This window comes from Peromyscus californicus, unplaced genomic scaffold (genome assembly GCF_007827085.1).
Source record: "Peromyscus californicus insignis strain IS unplaced genomic scaffold, ASM782708v3 Scaffold_11__1_contigs__length_118956290, whole genome shotgun sequence".
NCBI lineage: Eukaryota > Metazoa > Chordata > Mammalia > Rodentia > Cricetidae > Peromyscus > Peromyscus californicus.
This window is the reverse complement of record NW_026294402.1, coordinates 60,011,469-60,031,821: the sequence shown is the minus strand read 5'-3', so window position 1 is coordinate 60,031,821 and position 20,353 is coordinate 60,011,469. Positions and strand designations below refer to the sequence as shown.

Sequence of the window (20,353 nt, the reverse complement as noted above, 5' to 3'; positions counted from 1 at the left end):
TATGCTTTAGACTGTTCATTTGTTTCACTTGTATTAAATTATCATTAGTATAGAGGCTGGTAAAACCATACAAAAGAAGTGTATTTGCAGTCACAGGAAAATGAAGAGCCAAAGTTGCAGAAGTGTACCCATTCCTTTTGTTTCTTTTTAAAAAGGGATCTTTATTTTGTCATCCTGGGGGCCATGTGCCAACCAGCATCATGAGATAGAGACAAGAAGTAAAGGTACAGAGAAGCAGGATGCACCAAAACAGATGTGTTTAAATTAACAAGTGACAATTCGTGCAAAAGTCTCACAACAGCTGTCACCTGAGGTGGACAGGGAGGACTATGAAGACCCACCAGACTTAGTTGCTCAGAGGTTGTTGAGCAACCCCAGAAAACCTCAGAGGGACCACTCCTTCACGCCGGCGCAGGCCACCCCTGCTTGCCCGCTGTTGCCTCATGGAGGGTGCTCTTCCTTGGACAGTGCCTGCAGCTGGGGACCTGGCGGGTGTGCTTTGGAGGTACTGGAAGGCACTCTGGCGGCCTACCTGCCTCTCTGCGCAGTTAAAGGTCAGGGCAACTCCCACATTGCTCTTCATGATTCTGGAGGAGCCATCAGAAGTGCCATCAAAACACCGGCCAAGTGCAATCTCCTTAGCTGTACGAGGGTCCTGGTCAGTGACCGTGTAGATACCGTAATTATGGCCCAGGGGGTCCAGGGGTGCCAGCATGGTATACTCACTGGTGTCATTGTTGACTGCTAATGGAAGGTGGTTGACCAGATACTCATGCAGCATAGAGTTAACACTGGCCCGATGGCAGCTGCCCTGGGGGATGACCTTTACTAACGTGCGGTCTACACGATCTTGGTCATAGAGCATTCCACTGCACTTGAACTCCAGGCAGGCGGATGAGACATTAGGCTGGTCTCTGTCCCGAGTACTCTTCACATCTCGGATCCCATAGAGCTTCCCCACGGTCTGCCGGTGGGTGCCCCCCATGTTGCGGGATCGTACATTCACCTCCAGGGGCCCCACAATCTTTACCTTGATGTAGCAGGCCCTGAACTCCATTGGCTTGGGCCACCATGCCAGGTAGTCTTCAGTCCAGCTCATGGGGTCATCTTCACTGAAAGGAACTGTGTTGTAGTCATAGCGATCCCCTTCAATCTGATAGAACCGGAAGTGGGCCGCACTGGGCGGTGCCTCTTCACACGCCCGAAGGTTCTCAAAGGCGTAGATGGGTCCATTGCTCTCTTCAGCTGAGTTAGGTCTCGGCTTGGCCATACTGATTTGGAAAGCCGTCTTTTTAACCCGTGGATCCTCATGGTCTGTCCGACGGTATTTAAGTTTGTTGAGGTAGGGTTGAGGGACACCAATTGCATTTGGGTTGAATTTAGGAGAAGACTCTACTGCCTCTAGTTCTTCTCCAGAAAGGCTTGCCAAGACATAGACGGAGTAAGCGTCAGGGGACTGGTCATCACAGAAGGCAGGCAGGCAAGCCCCATTGGGGCCTGTGATGACACTGTCAAATCGGCCCCAGGCCCTGGGGTTAGATGAGAAGCCAGTTCTGGGCTCCAGATTGATCACCGAGACTACAACCCCCTGGATTTGCTCACTGGGCAAGAACCTCTCACTCCGGTAAGTTCTCACCTTGATGAAGCACCTTCGGCTTTCAGGGACGTCCAGGTTAAAGAGCCTTCTCTCTCGGATCTCCATGTTGCCCACTAGGAAGGTTCTCTCTTCCCTCTTGTTCCTCCTCTGGCTTTCAAATTTGAAATCGCCTTCCTCTTCCCACAGTCCTGTGTCTGGGTTGAGCGACCAGAGTTTCATGGCTGCCACATGGTCTGGCATCTTGACCTGGGTCGAGTCTAGGTGGACCTTCACCTTGCCAGCATTGAGTGACTCAGAAGTGGCCTCGTCTCTGAAGTCCACTGAGAACATACCGTATGTTCGAAGGGGAAAGGTGTCTCCTTCATCATTGATGAAGTTCAGGTCACTCTGGGCAGCTGTGGCCGTGGAAATATTCCGAGGATCCAGGAAGGTCACACTGGCCTTCACCTTTCCTGTGAAAGGCTCCCCATTCTGCCTATAGAAACTTTTGGATGGAATCTCCAGTTCAGCCACAGGGTCTTCACCAGCCACCTCTCCCAGGGGGATAATGTTGGTTTCCATGGCTTCCAATGTGATAGGCTCTTTCTGCCGAAGCATCTTGATCTCATGGAACACTGCACTCCCCTTTTTGTTGAAGGGCAGCACTTTGGTAGTATTGACAAACTTCTGCAGCCTGTCAACAAATGTGAGCACTAGCCTCTCCGTATCCTGGGGGATGTGGAGGGTGAACGTGCCCTTGTAGCCAGTCATGCTCACACGGTTATTCCCCATGTACACATGGCCAAAGCGCATGGGCTCTCCGTTGTCAGCCGCACTGACTCGGCCCCTCACGATGCTCCGTGTCTCTGCACATCGCTGGCAGCTGCACTCCATGGCCACCTTGGTGGGTAGTGTGTACCCACTGCACTGGATCTCCCTCTCTTCTGTTCTGGAGATGCCACAACAGTTCTCCACAGCATCCCGGCACCGGATCCCATTGTCTTGCTGCCCTGCACAGGTCTTGATCGGACAGCGGCCTACATCATAGTAGAAGGAGTTGGTGGCATTCTGGAAGCAGTCGTGGGGCAGCCGGATAAGATAGCTCTCAGGGGTTGGGTTGCAAGGACTCTCATCATGTGCTAAAGAAGAATGGTGTGGATGTTAAAGTGTAAATTCATGTCTTACACAGAGTACTTCAACTCAATGTGTTCTCTCTCTCTCTCTGTCTCTCTCCTCTCTCTCTCTCCTTCCCTCTCTCTTTCTCATCTCTCTTGATTTTGTTTTTGTTTTGTTGAGACAGGGTCTCACATAGCCCAGGTTGGCCTCAAGCTTGTGCTGTAGCCTAGAATGATCTTAAATTCATGATCCTTCTGCCTCTACCACCCAAGTGCTGGGATCGCTAAGTATGTGCCTCCAAGCTTGGTGTATGTGTTTGTGTGTGTGTGTGTGTGTGTGTGGTGGTAGTGCTAGGAATTGAACCCAGTGCCTTGTGTATGCTAGACAATTGCTCTACCACTGAGCCACATCCCTTCCTTTCTACAGTTTTCAAAGGACTTATATGTCTGCAACCGTGACTCTCTTAGAACTTTCTTGGGGATATGGGACAGCTATTACTAACCTGTTTATACATGCACGAGGTCAGTAGAATAGCAGTTCTCAATGGAGGGATCTTGAAAATGTGAGGGTGTTTTGAGATTATCAGCAAAATTGGAGGTGTTGCTGGCATATAAGAGAAAGGAGCTATTCGTGACCTGTGTCCTGCAATGACAGGCACTTCTTGCATCCTTGGGGATTTTCATGCATCTCAGGAAACATTCGTGTAGGCAGAAACCCTGTTTTTCTTGTTTTTATTTTGTATACATGGGTGTTTTGCCTGTGTGTTTCTGTGCCTACAGAGGCCAGAAGACTGTCCATGGAGGCCAGAAGATGGCATTGGATCCCCTGGAACTGGAGTTACAGATGGTTTTAAGTTACCATGTAGGAATAGAACCTGGGTTCTCTGGAAGAGTAGCCAGTGCTTTTAACCACTGAGCCATCTCTGTAACCCCAGAAACCCTGTTTTACCTGGGCATGGTGACACATACTTATAATCCTAGCACTTGGGAGGTAGAGGCAGAAGGATCATAAACTCAAGGTCATTCTTGGCCATATAATGGGTTTGAGGCCAGACTGGGCTATATAAAACCTTGTCTCAAAACAAACAAACAAAACCAAAAACAAACAAACAAGCAAAAACAAGCCCTGTTTAAAGTAATGGCAGCCTGGTGTTTTCCCCATGGCCTCTACCATACACTGAAGTTCTCAAGACTTCAACTACCACATGAATCAATATAAGACTCCACTTTGCTTAGCTTGGAACAATGCCCAGAATTGTTTCTCAATTGAAAAAAAATGATGTCTTTATAATAGTCGTATTCAAAGACTAAACCACTGGGATGCCACCTCTGTACCCATCAACCTTTATAGGTCACATCCATGGTCACTCTTCAGTAAGCACAGATGTCAGCTCTCTCTTCTTAGCTGTTGTGCCAAAGCTTTTAGCTGTTGACACAATTCTTTTTTTCTTTTTCTTTTTCTTTTTTTTTTTTTTTTGGTTTTTCGAGACAGGGTTTCTCTGTGTAGCTTTGCGCCTTTCCTGGAACTCACTTGGTAGCCCAGGCTGGCCTCGAACTCACAGAGATCCGCCTGGCTCTGCCTCCCAAGTGCTGGGATTAAAGGCGTGCGCCACCACTGCCCGGCTTGTTGACACAATTCTATTTCGCATTAACACCATTTTCTCTTTAGTTCCCCTTTATGTTAAACTTAAAGCAGTATACACACATATTTGGAAAGAATATGCAGTTGTTATCTGTCAACTGAACTTCCGAATAGTAAAGTATCATGAAAGGATCACTGTGGCAGCAGGGTGTGTTGCTGTGACAGCTGGCACACTCCTCGCTTCCTCCACTAAAGGCCCTTTGCCTTGTCTGTTCTGAGGTCTGTTGCTCAATTTTCTTGGAGTCTGTGAAATATTCCATAATTCTTCCAATGAATTTTCATTTCCTCTGCTTTGTTTTATTCCATTTAGGCCAATTCCTAAGATATCCTCTTCCCCTCACTGTCCAAGACAGGTTTGATAGGCCTTTGGCTTGAAGTCCTTGCCCCTCCAGTTTTCTTCTAGAAGCCAGCTTTAATCAGGTCACCCTTTCGTATAACACATGCTCAGTCCCCTGCTTCTATAGCCCCACAATCCATAACACTTCTCCCTCCACACACTGTGCTGAGGCTTCTCTAAGATCAGGACTGGCCAACCTTCACTGCAAAGCAGAATGAAGTGAGGAGCTTTGAAGCCATGCATGCCCAGGCCACACCTCAGACAACAATCAGACTCCTGGGGGTCACTGCACAATATCAGTTTTGGGGTTTTTATTTTTGGAGGAGGCCTGGATTTTTGAGATAAAGTCTTATATAGTCAAGGCTAGCCTTGAACCCACCATGTAAGAGAAGATGACCTTGAATTCCTGATCCTCCCCTTACCTCCCAAATGCTGAGATTACAGGCATGTGCTACCATGCCTTAGCTATCTGGAAGGGATCTATTTCTTGTCTATTAGGGCCTGGGCTCCTATTTTAGCTACATTTTTTTCTGAATTTCAGGGGCAAGTTGACAGGATCTCATGTAGCCAAAGCTATCTCAAACTGATGATGTAGCTGCTGATGATCGTGACCTTCTGACCCCCTTACTTTCATCTTCTGGGTTTTTGCAGTGCTGGGGACTGAACCAAGGGCTTCATTCATGCTAGACAAGTGCTGTACCAACTGAGCAGCATCCCCAGGCCCTACATGTTTTTGTCTTGATTGAATTTTATTTACATTTCTATACACACACACACACACACACACACACACACACACACACACACACACCTCAAATGATGGTGCTGCGACAGCAAGACATAGCTCTTCATTACATCCCGGAGGGCCTGGTACTGTACACATCATAGAAAACCCCAAGCTTTTCCTGCCCAGTGATGCCGACTGGAGTAGTGCTCAGCCAGCCCTGATGTAGACCCAGGGCCCCTGAGACCCACACAGGCTTACCGATGACAGTCAGCTGGGCAACCTTGGACTTCACAGCCCCAGCATCACTCTGTGCCTTACAGAAGTACTCCCCTGCCTGGTCCTGCTGCAGGTTCCTCAGCACCAGCTTGCTCTCATGCTTGTAGAGGGAGGGATCCAGCAATGTGTTGTTGTGGTACCTGTAAGGATGCAGAGGTAGAGCCCCAGTGGGCCACAAGAGGAGAGGTAAACCTGAAGATGTGCCGGGAAGCAGGGGACTGGGAATGGTTCACTTTCACTTGGCTTGCCCAAGAGCACCTGATTGCCTGGGAGTTGGGAAACTGCTTCTAAGCCCCAGCCCCACCTCTTAATTGATGGGGGATCTTTAGACAAATCCTCACACCTCTCTGAATTACAGCTTCCTGCTCTGTAAAACAAGAGCGCTGATCTCCAACTGACCTCCCAGAACTGTTGGCATTCTAAACAAGCTAGTGGCAATATGTGCTTATTGGAGGGTAAAGAACTCACCCCTAGCATTGGGGATTCTGACCTTGCTGGGGGAAGCAGAACTGAAGAATCTTGCTGATTGGTATAGGAACATGCATGTTAGGACCCTAACTAAGGTCAAGAGACATTTTGGAGACAGGCATGGTGGTGCATGCTTTAATCCTAGCACTCAGGAGGCAGAGATAGGTGAATCTCTGAATTTGAGGCCAGCTTGGTATACAGATCGAGTTCCAGGAGAACCAGGGCTACATAGAGAAATCCAATCTTAGAGAGAGAGAGAGAGAGAGAGAGAGAGAGAGAGAGAGAGAGAGAGAGAGATGTTTTGGGAGAGTGAGCTGAGCTTTGAGGTGTAAGAGGGTTGGCTGGTTGTCTGATCAACAACCCTGCAGACCCCCCACTTGTAAACGCCATTATTCAGGCACTGCACCAGTAGCCCACATGTGCCTTTATTCTATGAGCCATTGCTACGGTTTGGTCTAGAAACAAGGCAGGCAAGCCCCAATTTCTGAGAGAACTGGGGAGGGTGGCTGAGAGAATACACACCAGAAGTACTGGTCTGGACTGGGTTTCCCTGTGGCCTTGCAGCACAAGGACACACTCTGCCCGGCCCGCCGTGCTTTCGTCTCCGGGTTCATTACAATGTATGGAGTCTCTGGGGGAGAAGATGAGAAACGGTGTCGGGTTTCTTACTTTGTGACAGGCTCTAGAGAGCCCTGCTTCCTCAGGGTCTTCGGCGGTATTGAAATTGTATGGCTTTATCCTACCCACTGCCCATCTCTGGTGCCCTCCTAATACCCAAAGGAACTGACCACCAGTGGATTCCCCTCCTCCATCCTCTCCATCTGGGACCTGTTCCCAAACTTCTCTGGTAGCCTCTGGATGGGACAGTGGAGAATGCTGGGACCTGGTGTCAGCCACACTCTAAGTGCTACAAAGGATAGAACCAAGTGGCTCACTTGTGCACTATTCATGATCTTCTGCCTCCAGCAGAACAAGGTTTTTGTTATGTTTTTGTTTTGAACTATTCTACACCATTTCTGAACTTCCCAAGCTCCTCTAGGACCTACAAACCTTTGTGGTAATTGACTATTTTAGACAAGGTAGTCAGGGAATCCTCATGCCTCAGGGTGCTGGACCTACCAATATCTAGTAGAAGAACACTCTACCCTGAGTACACACAGCAAGTGCCAAAGCCCCGAGGCAGGGATGTATCTATACTTGAGAAGCAGACAAGCCATTGTGGCTATAACAGATTGATTCTGCACAGTAGGAATAAAGAAAAAAAAAATTAGGGAAAGCCAGAGGATATAGGGCTTGTGGGTCATAGCAAAGATTCTACACTGAGTGAGCCGGGGAAGGAACTTTCAACTTTGTAACCCTCCTACCACAGGGCACTTAATCACCTGCCCTCACAAACTCTGCGTTGACAGTGGCTGACTTCAGGCTAGTCTTGGGCATCGTGAGCACAATCGGAGCAAACTTGGTCTTGGTGATTTTCAGGATGCTCTTGCCATCAGGACACAAGCCGGGAACTCGGAACCTCCCTCTACTGTCTGTCTGGGTCAGCATCTTCGGTGCCTTGGCCAGCAGGTAGACAGTGGCCCCCGGAGCTGGGGCACCTCCAGGGAGGGAGATGGCCCCATGAAGCATGAAGTCCTGGCACATGCAGGCATCACAGTCAGCATTCACCTGGCCCATGGGGCAGGTCAGGTCACAGGCTGTGGGACAAGGAGCCATATCAGCAGGACTTTATGGATTCTGACTCATCTTCCCTCCTATCCCAGCCTGGATGTTCACGCACCCTTCCTTTCTTCCTTGGGTCTTTCTTAACTCCTTCTTACTGCCTGTACAACTAATTCATATTCACCCTTCAGATTTAGCCCAGGAAACTTCCTCTATACAACTTCCTGGTTTCTTTTCTTTTCTTTCTTTTTTCCTTCCTTCCTTCCTTTCTTTCTTTTCTTTTTTTTTTTTTGTTTTGTTTTGTTTTTTGTTTTTTGAGACAGGGTTTCTCTGTATAGCTTTGGAGCCTGTCCTGGATCTTGCTCTGTAGACCAGGCTGGCCTCAAACTCATGGAGATCCGCCTGCCTCTGCCTCTGCCGAGTGCTGGGATTAAAGGCGTGCGCCACCACCGCCCAGCTTTCTCCTCTCTCTCTCTCTCTCTCTCTCTCTCTCTCTCATATTCTTTCTTTCTTCTTTTGTTTTGTGTATGTGTGTGTGTGTGTGTAGGGTTCAAGACAGGTTTTCTCTGTGTAGTCCTGGCTGTCCTGTAGACCAGGTTGGTCTTGAACTCAGAGATCCATCTGCCTGTGCCTCCCAAATGCTGGGATTAAAGGCATGCACCCCCACTGCCCAGCTGATTTCTTAAGCTGTGATAATTGACAATGCCCTGTGTTCCTAGCTGCCTTGTATATCTCCCATCAGAGCAAATGACCTGCTCAGTTAGGGATAGATAGTGAAGGAATGACTCAGTCTTTCACTGACCCTCTAGCCCATCCTTCAGGCTATTTCAACCTCACCTATCACAGAAGCCCAGTGCGCAGAGGGAGGCAGGTACCTGTGCAGGGCTGGCTCACGCAGAGCTGGCCCTCCTCGGTGGCCTCACTGCACAGTGACACTGTCTGTGCCAAGCACGTGCGGGTACGAGTCTGGACCCCGGTGTGACCACAGGCAGCTGAGCACTTGCTCCAGGGAGACCAAGGACTCCAGATGTGCTCTGTATCTCGTCTCAAGGACCCTGGAAGATGAGAGCAGCAGAAGTCACTTTCTCCCCCAGGGGATTGGGTCAGAAGTCTGACCCCACGAGTGTTTCTTCTCTGGTGCGGGAGCACAAGGTCCCTACTGACATCAGAAGCCTCACCGATATTTCTATTTATTTCAATGAATTAAAAATAATTTTTGAGGCTAGGGATTTAGCTCAGTGGTAGAGCACTTGTCTAGCAAGCACAAGGCCCTGGGTTCAGTCCTCAGCTCCAGGAAAAAAAAAAATTTTTTTTTTTGGGACAGTCTCATGTAACCAAGATTGGCCTCCAATGTCTGATCCTCCTGCCTCTACCTTCTGATTGCTGTAATTATAAGGAGGCAGGCTACCACATATCCAGTTTAGGTGTTGCTGCAGACGAAACCTATTGCTTTGTGGATGCTAAGCCAGCACTTGACCAACTGAGCTACACCCCAGCCCTACAATGATTTTTTTTTCTAACAAGGGAAGTTAAGAGTCTTGAGGAAGTAATGTTTCTAACTTGCACAGAGGCAACATATGGGTGAAAGGTGTTTTGTTTTGTTTTGTTTTTGTCCTCCACTGTTGTCTTAGGACCTATGTTGGCGGCGGCCCATCACCCTCCACTAGTGTGAAAACAACCACATGCTCCCTGAAGACAGGCTCCCTGGGAATTCAGGGCCTGTAGTTTACAATGACCCAAATAGCCAGACTCCTGCCTACATCCTCACTTCTCTCCTACAGCCTGTGCATAAAAAGGAGGCTCAACCCTTGCTGAAGAGAACAGCTGGGTTCCCAACAGCATAAAACTATCACAGGCTCCGGGGTCTGCAGCATCAGTCTGTATCGACAGGTAGAGCCCCAGGGGCAGGGTGCCTGTCCAGAGTGCAGGCCTGCAGCAGGTCACTTAATATCTGCACTGTCCAGTGTGTGGATAGAATGAAATATAAAGAACATGGATTCTGCAAGCATGGACGTGTTTCAAATCCCTGTGTAGCACTTAGCTGTGTAGCTGGTGTACTAACTTGACTTCTCTAAGCCTCGTGTGGCCTGTTGAGATAGCAAAGTCTCAAGGTCAATTGCCAAGGCTGAATAATGAGGGTAGCCAGCATCTTGCACACAGAAATTGTAGCAGCAGTTGACGTTTAGCGAACCTGGGCTCAACTGCTTCGTTAATTATCTCACGTAAGCGTCATCAAAACTCCCACGAATGGAGGGACGGCACTTGGAAAGCTGAGTCAGATGATTATAGGGACTAGTTTGAGCTACATAGTAAGTTTGAGGCCAGCCTAAACTATGCAGTGAAAAAAAAAAAACTAAAAAAAAAAAATTAAAATTGTAAACCCTTAAGATACACTGTTACTCCTGTTCCACATGTAAGAGGCCAATAGCTATAATCCCCTAACAGAAGGATCATGAGTTTAAGGCCAGTCTGGGTAGTTTATCAAGATTCTCTCAAAACAAAAATACAGAAAAAATTTTTTTAAGAGAACTAGGAATGCAGCTCTGTGAAAGAGCGCTTGCCTAGCATATGAAGGGCCCTACGTCAAATCCCTAACACTGAGGAACATGTGAGAACATAAGACTAAGGAGCCTCAAAAAACTGTCTAAAATATGCAGCTGGGCATAGAGGAACATGGCTGTAATCTCAACATTCTGGAGAGAGGCAGGAGGGTCAGGAGTTCAAGCATAGCCTGGGCTACATAATGATTCCCAGGCAGACTAGGGCTAGACCCTACTTCCCCCCGCCCCCCAAAAAAAGGAGGAGGAGGGAACAGGACTGGGGATGCAGCTCATAGAATGCTCGCCTGATACACATACGGCTGTGGGTTGGAGACCCAGCCCCTAGGCCTGGTGCTACATACCTAGAGTCCCAGCACTTGGGAGCTGGCACCATCAGGAGGATCTGAAGTTCAAGGTCATCCAAGTCTACATAGGAAGTTCAGGGCCAGCCTGGGCTATAGGAATACAGTTGCTCTAGGCTTGTTTCCCTATGTTTATAATCCCAGCTACGTGGGACAGAGGCCGGAGAATCATATGTTGTAAGACCTGCCTGAGCAACTTAGTGAAACCCTATCTCATTATTTAAAAAATAAATAAATAGATAAAAGGGCAGAAGGCTGGAGATGTAGCTCAGTAGTAGAGGGCTTGCCTAACGTAATGTCCTGGGTCCAATCCCCAGTACCACAAAAATAAATAATGAATAAATAGACAACACAGTTGTACACAGCAACTTAGAGTCAAACCCCAGAAGTTAGATGAGCGCCATCTTCCCTACGGAGTCACTGGAATGCAACACAACAGGTTGGCTGGAGCAGTTCTGGGGCCCTTATCACACTAATGAGACTCTGTAGCTGTTACAAGACTGGGAGCTTATGCAGGGATGTGCTATCCGAATCCTGGCCTCTCCTGGGCCAAGGCTGCCCAGAGGCAAGGGCTGGGGCCATTCAGACTCACCTGGTGGGCAGAGGAAGCGCACTGTATAATTGGAGCAGTTCTGGCCTGGTCTCTGTTCCCTGTTGAGGCACCAGAAGCCCTCACGGGGACTGCCATGGACCACCTGGCCAGTGCTGCCCGCAGGCATCCAGTCAGTGGTCCGGGCCTCTAGCCGCAGGGGACGGGCACACACACGCTCCCCATAGTAGAAGCGAATAGCATCCAATCGCTCATAGTCACCCTGCCCACCTGGGTGGTCGATGTTAAACCAAGTTGTCCACTCACCAGGACCTGAGAGACAGAGCTAGGTTGAGGAGGAACCATCCCTGAACAGCAGGTGAACTCCAGCTATCCTTTCCTGATGCATCCGGGAGAACCCGCCCTGTCTCTATTCAATCCCCATTTCCCACCCCCACCCCTTATTTCACCACCAACTCTTCAGTCCTTTCTCTGTCTTACAATGTGGAGCCCTCCATCCCAGCTCTCATCAGCCTGGAGGGCCATGCTAGGGACTTGCTGTCCAATCTCTTCCTCCCACTCTACCCCTTTCTAACACTGTACATGGGGTAAGCTTTTTCCATGTGGCTTGGACCACAGCATTCTCTGGCACAAAAATCTCTTAGCAAGTCAGCGAGGGTGAGACTCTGCTATTTTTCCATGCTCCTCTACCCCTTCCATCCCCACCAGCTCTAGTGTGCTAGCACCCCGTTTCTAGAAGACATCAGGCAGCTTCCTGGCTCTGAGCTTTCTTATACTGCACTCTTCTGCCCGGCGAGAACAGCCAAGTGTCTTGTTCAAGTATAGTTTCCATGAAATCCTAACTTCCTCCCCAGGCTTCAGAGACGGACCTAGCAAGCCCAGTAAAGACCCCCTCCCAACTCTCCCTGCTCTGATGGAGACTCACTCTCCAGGGAGTCAGCAGACTTGGCAAAGGTGTTAGAGGTCCTCTTCGCAGGCTGGACTCTTCTCACTGACTGGGAAAGCATCTGTCTCCCTGCAGGACAGAAGAAGAGAAGCCAGGGCTCACAGGGTTTGAAGATGCAGAGAGCTGGTCTGGAGAGGTGGATTCAGCATGAACCCTGAGCATGGGTCCAAATCCCCACTGGGCCGCTCACTGCTGTGAACCTCCCCAAGTGCTTTCTTTCTCGGCCTGTTTCCCATAAAACACACCGAGGCTGGCATGGAGGGCGTGCTCGACAAATGACAATTCCCTTTTCAGTCTTGTTCTAGAAACAGATGAGCAGCTGGACTTTTTACATGCATGTAATCTCAGCACCTGGGAAGTGGAGGAGGCAGGAGTGTCCGAGGTTCAAGGACAACCTTGGCTACATAGTAAGTTCCTGGCCAGCCTCAGCTACATGAGACTCTGTCTCAAAAAAAAAAAAAAAAAAAAGAGAGAGAGAGAGAGAGAGAGAGAGAGAGACCAAGCCTAGCGGTGCATGCTTTTAATCTCAGCACTTGGCTAGACTGGTCAACCAGGCTACATAAACCCTGTCTCCAAAAAAAAAAAAAAAGAAAGAAAGGAAGGAAGGAAGGAAGGAAGAAGGGGGTGTCAGCAGGAGTAGAAGGAGGACAAGAGAGGGCAATGGGAATTAATTTTATCAAGATATACCACACATATATGAAAATGATATCATGAAACCCATTCTTACGTATAGTTAGTATATGATAATTTAAAAAAATTAAGGCCAGAGAGATAGCTTGAGAGGTAAAGGCATTTGCTACCAAGCCTGACACCCTGAGTTCAATCCCAGGGAAGGAGAGAACAGACTCCCCAAGTTATTCTCTGACCTCCCCGCACACATACACACAGGAATAGTAAGTCAATACATAAATAAAAGTTTTAAGTGGGGCCGATGGATACTTCAGGTAGCTAGTAGGTTGAGGCTCCTGCTAGGGAGTCTAGACCTGTCCCAGGGAAGATGGAGCCTTATTTTCCTTTCTTATACAGCGGAAACACTGATTTCCCCTTTGTAAGGTGCTGCTGGCCTGAGGGTCCCATGAAATGAGACACCAGTATCTCTGGAGAGGGCTGCAGACTCTGCCACGTTCTAACTACCCTTGGGCAGGCTATTTAAGCCCCCTGACCCAGTCCTCAAAAAAATAGGAGAGTTAAGAGTTCATTCACAAAATCCTCAGAACAATGCCATATACTGAATAAATGTTAGCAAGCTATTCTAGCTCAATGCCTGGCACAAAGTGTGTGTGGGGGGGGGGGGGCTGTCCCTTTCTCTTGATGGGCTGACACTGAAATCCACCATCCCATAAAGGACTCAGTGAACCTACTGGGCCAGTGATCTTCCCTGTTCTGACCACAGCCTCATGAGCAGAGGGTCCTCAGGACAGGGGCCACCTTCTCTAGCCCTTCTCTACACAAAGCTGGGTTGAGGGCTCCAGAAGCAGCAGAAGAAAGAAGAGCGGAGGCCTGCAAAAGCTTTGAAAGGCAATTAACTCCCAGGCAAGGAGCCAAGTCAGAATTCTCTGTGCTGCTTAATTGGGGTGATGGGAGCCCTTTTAATCAACCTAATCTGATGTCCCCTCAGATGGCTGAATGTTAATCATCTTTACAAACAGCAGCTGCCAAGGTAGAAAGGGCGAGGCAGGAGGCGGGCACGCACAGCGCTGGCACTGTGGAGGAGCTGCCTTTGTTCCCGCATCTGTGGTCACGAGCCTGCGGGGCATGCAGCTTGAAAAGGGTTGTGAGCAGTCTTTGCATCAGCAGTGTGATGAGAAATGAGAAGAGGCGAGCGACATGGGAGAGTTCTCCGCAAAGTACAGACATCTCAGGCCGCCGGCAGCTCCGCCAGGCACCTTCTTTCTGATCTTTGGGTCACCTCCAGGAGCAGAGAGCAAGCAAGCCAGGACAATGTCTGGTGTGTCCATCCAACCTGACTTCAGGGTGTAAAGGAACTGAGTTTTCAGGGCCAGAAGAATTTTCATGCAACTGAAAACAGACCAACCCCAAACCTGCTTCTGAGAACTCCGTGGTTCCCCTGTGACTCCCTTTTGCTTTGGCTGCCGGGAGGCTCAGAGCTAAATTTGGTGCACAGGGACAGAAACTTTCCCATCTCTTTCCCTTCCTCCCCATGTGTGACCGCTCATCCTGGCCATTTGATTCTGTTCTGTGCATTTTAATACTAAGTATGATCTCAGAGTAGATACTATCAAACACCCTCAAATCTCCAGGCCAGGCAGATGCATAATTGGGTCCCAGAACAGAAACGACTTCTCTGTGTCAAGTAGAAGCTATGGGACTTAGTGCGTACCGAGCACAGTGGTGAACTCCAGGACCAGGAAAGAGAGTACCCAGGTCTTGGTTGCTGCCATCTTTCCCTCAAGGCCACGTAGAAATGTCACAGATAGGTGATACTGCTTCACAAAGTTGGGCCAGTGGTTCCCCAGGGATGTTTCATAGAGCCAATGATCTGCAAAGAAGCAAAAGGTATCATATCCCACACTTCTGGATCACTTTTTTTTTTTGAGACATGGTCTCCTGTAGCCCAGGCTGGCCTCAAATTCAATGTGTACACAAGGATGATCTTGAACTTCTGATTCTCCAGTTTCCATCTTCTGAGTGCTGGGATACAGTCTGGCTCTATGTGGTGGTAGGGATGGAACCCAGGGCTTCCTTCAAGCTAGGCAAGCACTCTACCAACTAAACTACATCCCAAGCCCGAGTCACATCTCTTATGGCTCCAGCAGAAATAGCTCTTGACCTCTCCAGGGTGAAGGGTAGATAGAATGGAGTCTTACTGAGGTGACAGCTGCTTGAACGGCCAAACCGAGCTGTTTGGGAGATGTAGAAATGTGCCAGGTACCACAGCAGGCAGGCCACAAGGGAGGATAGAGATAAAGAAGTTCCTTGACAGTAGGAAGGGCCTGGCTTACTTCCAGGGCCTTCTGGGTAGCTTACTGATCACTTTCAAGACCCAGGCTTTTGTTTCGCTACCCTTTGGTGGGATTCATAGTTTTGTACAGGTGGCGACATATTAAGGCCATGCAGTCCTGGCCCCAGCCACAGCGGGCTCTCTTAGGGTAGACAGGCAGGCTGAAAGTCACCCATGCCTCAGCCGCACCACCTCCAAGAACACATTCCCAGATGTGCACGGGCCACAGCTGGAACCCATTCTGGCCTGTTTGTTTTCGACCTGGCTAGGAGCACCACAGCCAGGAGCCAGCTAAAGGGAACTGGATGGGGTGCATAGTGAGAACCCAGGGCTCCCAATAACTGGAAACATAGAGTCAGGGCTGCAGGACCAGGGAGAGGAAAACATGCCCAGACATAATGTTAAAGAACTATGGGGTGGGCATGAGTGGCCCAGGCTCCTCTCAACTGGGTATTTTTTCCAACCCAGAATCTGATCTAAAAACCCATTCTCTCCAGTTGCGTACGATGACTTATACCTAAAATCTCAGATTGAGACAGGTAGGTGTCTGTGAGCTGGAGGCCAGCCTGGGCTATTATAGTGAGTTCCAGGATGTCTTTAGCTACAGAGAAAGACTTAAAAAAAAAAAAAAAAAAAAAAGTTACCTTCAATTACCAAGTTTGGTGCGGAAGGAACAGGAAGAAAACGTCTCCTTTCTGGAAGAAAAAGATCCCTTAAATTTTTGGATGTCTCAGGAGACGAAAAAACCCACAATGCAGACTGTCTAGCCCTGAAACCGCTGTACCAGGTTGGTTCAGGCTACTCCAAGCTTCCGGGCTCTGAGCAGGCCTGCAAAGCCAGAGACAGCTCCAAGACTGTCAGAGAGGCCGGGGTGGCCTGAGGCACCTTGTGGAAAAGCCATTTCCCATCTGGCAGCCAGCAGAGAGGCTCTCTACAATCCCACCATTTCCTCCCAGTAGGCCTGACACTCAGGCTCCCCAGCCGACGCTCCCCGGAGCTCCTGGACAGTGCACAGTGGCCGGCCACAGGAGGAAAAGGTACAGAGACCAAGATGGGGCCATTGCGGGGACTGTGACTTCAGGTGGGCAGGCCTGAGGCACGACTTTGGATAATAAGGGACAAAAGAGAAGTGTCAAAGCAGGAAAAGGGCGTCTTTCGTGGGGGATGAGGTGGTCAGCCAGAAAAAAAAAAAAAAAAAAAAAGAACAATGAGGTGTCTATGGATGAGGGTAGGAGCAGAGCCAGGCAGTGAGATGCAGGGATGGGGTGAGAGGGTTGGAGCTCACCGTGTCCTGAACAAGGCTCTTAGCTTGGGGTCCAAGTCTTCTTCACCTCTCCAGCAGTCCAGCCGCGGGCCTTATATAGCACAGCTGGTGGCTCAGCCCGTGGCAGCCAGCCACGGGAAGAAGCAGGGAAACCAGATCTGAGCATGAGGCTCCCTCCCTTCCCCACATCCCCAGCAGCTCACAGGGGCAAGAATTTAACATCAAGATCCTTGGGGATGTGGGGGGGCGGGGTGGGGAAGGACGCCATAGAGCAGGGATGGCCCAAGTGGGCCACAGCCTAGGCACCACAGTCTGTGTCAGAGAGACAGGGGTCAGGAGGAAGGCTGGCCATTGGACCCAGTCCTGGGAAAGGGCCAAGGGGAATTCTCCATCTGGGCAGCATTTCATAGCTTGGGATGGTGCGTGCTGGCCTAAGCTTGGTCTGCTGATCCCCCACATTCCCCAGCTGGCCAGCCCATGCACAACAAGATCTTAGCACATACTCTCTTTGGCACACAGGTCACCTCAGCCTCCATGGATGGGTGTGTCTGGTCTGAGCTGGGCAATGACTCAGCTTCTCTGGCCTTTGAAGGAGCACTCAGGGACCCTCAGAAGGGATGAGGGACAAAGATCCTGGGTTACAGGCTATCACCTAAGAACAGTTCATCCTTAGCCCTCCCCATTTTCATTTGTGTGCCTCCCTGCACCCACCGAGACCAGAGAGATTCAGCATTTGAGGTGCTTTGACCCTGCCGTGTGTGTGTGTGTGTGTGTGTGTGTGTGTGTGTGTGTGTGTGTGTGTGTGTCTGCCTGTATGCATGTCTACCAGCAAGCCTGACCCACAGATGACTAAGCAGCTGCCTGTACCTTAGGGCTTCCCCCATCTCCTTCTTCCAGCTCTAGCCTGAGGCTCCCTGTTGTCTTAGGCCATGGCTATCTAACTTTAGCATCATAAGAAACAGCTAGAAGGGAACAGGGTGGGGGAGGTGGGAGGGGGGGTGGTGTAGTTCCATTGGTAGAGCACTTGCCTGACCTGAACAAAGCCCTGAGTTCCATCTGCATAAACCAGGTGTGGTGGTCCATACCTGTAATCACAGAACCTGGGAGATGGAGGCAGGGCAATCAGGAATACAGGATGGTCCTCAGCTATACAAAGAGTTTGAAGTTAGCCTGGGCTACATGAGACCCCTCCTCAAAAAAAAAAAAAAATTCAGAAGGCTAGTAAAATCTGGGCTTCTGGGAACTGGAGGCTGGAGAAATGGTTTGAAGCTTAAGAGCACTTGCTGCTCTTCCAGAAGACTTATATTCAGTTTCCAGCATCCAAATCGGGCAGTTCACAACCACCTGTAACTCCAGTTCCAGGTGGATATCCAATACCCTCTGGCTCCCATGAACACCAGGCGTGCACATGGTGCACATATACTCATGCAGGCACACATACACAAACAAACAAACAAATAAGTCCAGGTTTCTTGGCCCCCCACACAGACTTTGTAGAACATGAGACTTGGGTTTGCGATGGAGCTGGTGGTCCTCAGACCACATTTCGAAGATAACTGGTTGAAAAGACGGAGAACCACAGCTGGAAGGAGAAGATGAAGAGGGGGTCTCCCGAGTGCTGCCTCAGGTCACAGCCTCATCCAGCTGGCCTGGGCTTCCTGTCCCATGCCAACACTTGGAGGTAGAGGCTGGTACCTACAGCCGTCCACAACAAGGTCACTCCACAAAGCCTGACTGAGCTCTTCTTCATGGCAGATGGCTAGCTTGGCTGGGCAGCGGGAAGCCACAAGAAGGATGTTGTGTTAGTCACATTTCTCATTGCGGAGCCAGGATAAGAACGACAAGAGAGAACAGGTTTATTTTGGCTCACAGCATAAGGATCCACAGTCCATCATGGCGGAAAAGTCACGGCAGCAGGAACTTGAGGTGGCTGGTCACATTCCAACCACAGTCAGGAAGCAGAGAGAGGTGGATGCTACAGCTTAGCCCACTTCTTTATTTAGTCCTGGATCCCTGCCATGGAACAATACCACCCACACACATTTAGTACAGGTCTTCTTATCCCAGTTAACTCACTTCTAAAACTTCATCAGACACATGCCCAGAGGCTTGTCTCCTAAGTGATGTCAGAACCTGTAAGGTTTACAATCAATATTATACATCATAGACATGTCTCTGCACTCAGAGGAAAGAGCATCTCGTGGACCAGTTCCCACAATGCAGCAGTATGGATCCTCTTGTCGGCCTGTGTGGGCATGCATGCTCAAGCCTGATTGTATCTCTGCTTTTCTCGGTGTGTAAGCAGAGGATCAGAAACTTAGTTTCTTAGTGGGGACACGGCCTGAAAGGAGGGACAGAGGAAGGATGCTGAGTAGCAATGACTCTGGAGTTGACACAGGACACAGGTCTGTTTGGCTTTTTCTTATGGAGCCTATTTTCCAATCCAGCATCCAGGCCTTAGCCAACAGGCTCTGTAAATATAGTCGGCCCCAGCCCGACCCGCTCATCAGAGCCAATCCATGAAGTGGCTTCAGCTAAGGCTTGGTGGTTTGCTTTTCGTTGTTGTTGTTTTGTTTTGAGAAAGGGTCTCATTGTAACCTCAGACTGGCCTCAAACTTGTTATGTAGCCCAGGATGGCCTTGAATTCCTGATCCTCCTGCCTCACCTCCACAGTGCTAAGATTACAAGAGTGTGTCAGGCTGTCGAGTGCTTCGCAAGCACTCGACCAACTGAACCACATCCTCAGTCCTCAGCTCAGGCTTTGACAGCAGCTGTATGAAAGGAATGAAGCCCAGGTGAGCAGGTCTGAGGAAGAGACAGACAGGTAGAGAGAGACTGAGCTACAATCACTAAAATAAAGGGCAGGGGGAAAAAAAAAGAACCTGGGGTTCAGAAGTCTAGTCCTGGTCCTGTAACTCATTCTGGTTTGTGAACTTGGACTAGTAACATCCCAAGTAATCCTGGGCCTCAGTGTCTCCAACCTTGCAATAAGAGTTTGGACTGAGTGAGCGCATTCCTAAACCCCACTCCCCATCCCCCCAGCTCTAGGAGAGCAAGGTCTGTTAACATATGGAAAGGAGAGAACAGGAGAAATGGCCCTGTGGGGCAGGAGGCTTGCTAGAAAAGCAGTATGACTTCGGAGGTTGGCAAGATAGGTAAGATTGGCCGGGCGGTGGTGGCGCACGCCTTTAATCCCAGCACTCGGGAGGCAGAGGCAGGTGAATCTCTGTGAGTTCGAGGCCAGCTTGGGCTACAGAGTGAGTTTCAGGACAGTCTCCAAAGCTACACAGAGAAACCCTGTCTAGAAAAACAAAACAAAACAAAAACAACAACAACAACAAAAAAGATAGGTAAGACTGATGGGAGAGGAAGACAGACTCTCTGGGTCTTAACTCTAGCCCTGCTGTTTGGGTCCCCCTAGCTCCTGCCCCGCTCCTCTCCCATGCTCCCATCAGTCTCTTCTCAAGAGCTATATACAACTAGACTCAGGGCATCGGAGCTTTCCCAAGCCTCTCCTCCAAGATCCCCTCTGAGGAAGAGGTTGCTGCTCCCTCAGCCAGGACCCTGAGACAGACAGGGATTGGGAGGCAGCCATAGGCCTGTACTATCCAAGGCCTGGCCTGGATGGGTCAGCCATCTGGGACTTCTGCAGGCCAAGCTTGTCTGCAAGCAGCTCCAATCCCCTGCTTGGAACGCACTGGAAATTCATTCATCAACCCTACTCCCACCCAGGCAGCAGAAGAATTTGGGGCCCAGCTTAGCTGGCCTTCTGGGGCCAAATCCTATGGTCAAGGATCCCCACTCTGCTGTTGGGAAAGAAGCTTGGCAGGGAAGGTGGGATGGGCTGACCCTGATGACTCCAGAGGGCGGTGTTGTCTGTCTCTAACACTCTTGACACCCCCACCCCCACCCTGGGTGCCCTCCTG

General features: G+C 49.7%; 1 protein-coding gene across 2 annotated transcripts in view; it reads right to left on the bottom strand.

Annotated features, from left to right (window-relative positions):
• Positions 1-222: 222 nt before the first annotated feature.
• Cilp (cartilage intermediate layer protein) overlaps positions 223-20,353 on the bottom strand; it is a 43,702-nt gene continuing 23,571 nt past the window's right edge. Inside the window, exons 3-12 of one of the 2 annotated variants that reach the window (XM_052712348.1) lie at positions 16,449-17,527; positions 15,808-15,858; positions 14,543-14,701; positions 12,181-12,270; positions 11,298-11,567; positions 8,679-8,858; positions 7,524-7,838; positions 6,664-6,772; positions 5,656-5,813; positions 223-2,715 (exon numbers count right to left, since the gene is read on the bottom strand). In XM_052712348.1, the coding sequence (XP_052568308.1) occupies positions 347-2,715; positions 5,656-5,813; positions 6,664-6,772; positions 7,524-7,838; positions 8,679-8,858; positions 11,298-11,567; positions 12,181-12,270; positions 14,543-14,603 (3,552 nt within the window). In that variant the 5' untranslated portion in view covers positions 14,604-14,701; positions 15,808-15,858; positions 16,449-17,527 and the 3' untranslated portion in view covers positions 223-346. The remainder of the gene's footprint in view (positions 2,716-5,655; positions 5,814-6,663; positions 6,773-7,523; positions 7,839-8,678; positions 8,859-11,297; positions 11,568-12,180; positions 12,271-14,542; positions 14,702-15,807; positions 15,859-16,448; positions 17,528-20,353) is intronic. The other variant, XM_052712356.1, reaches the window with a different exon arrangement.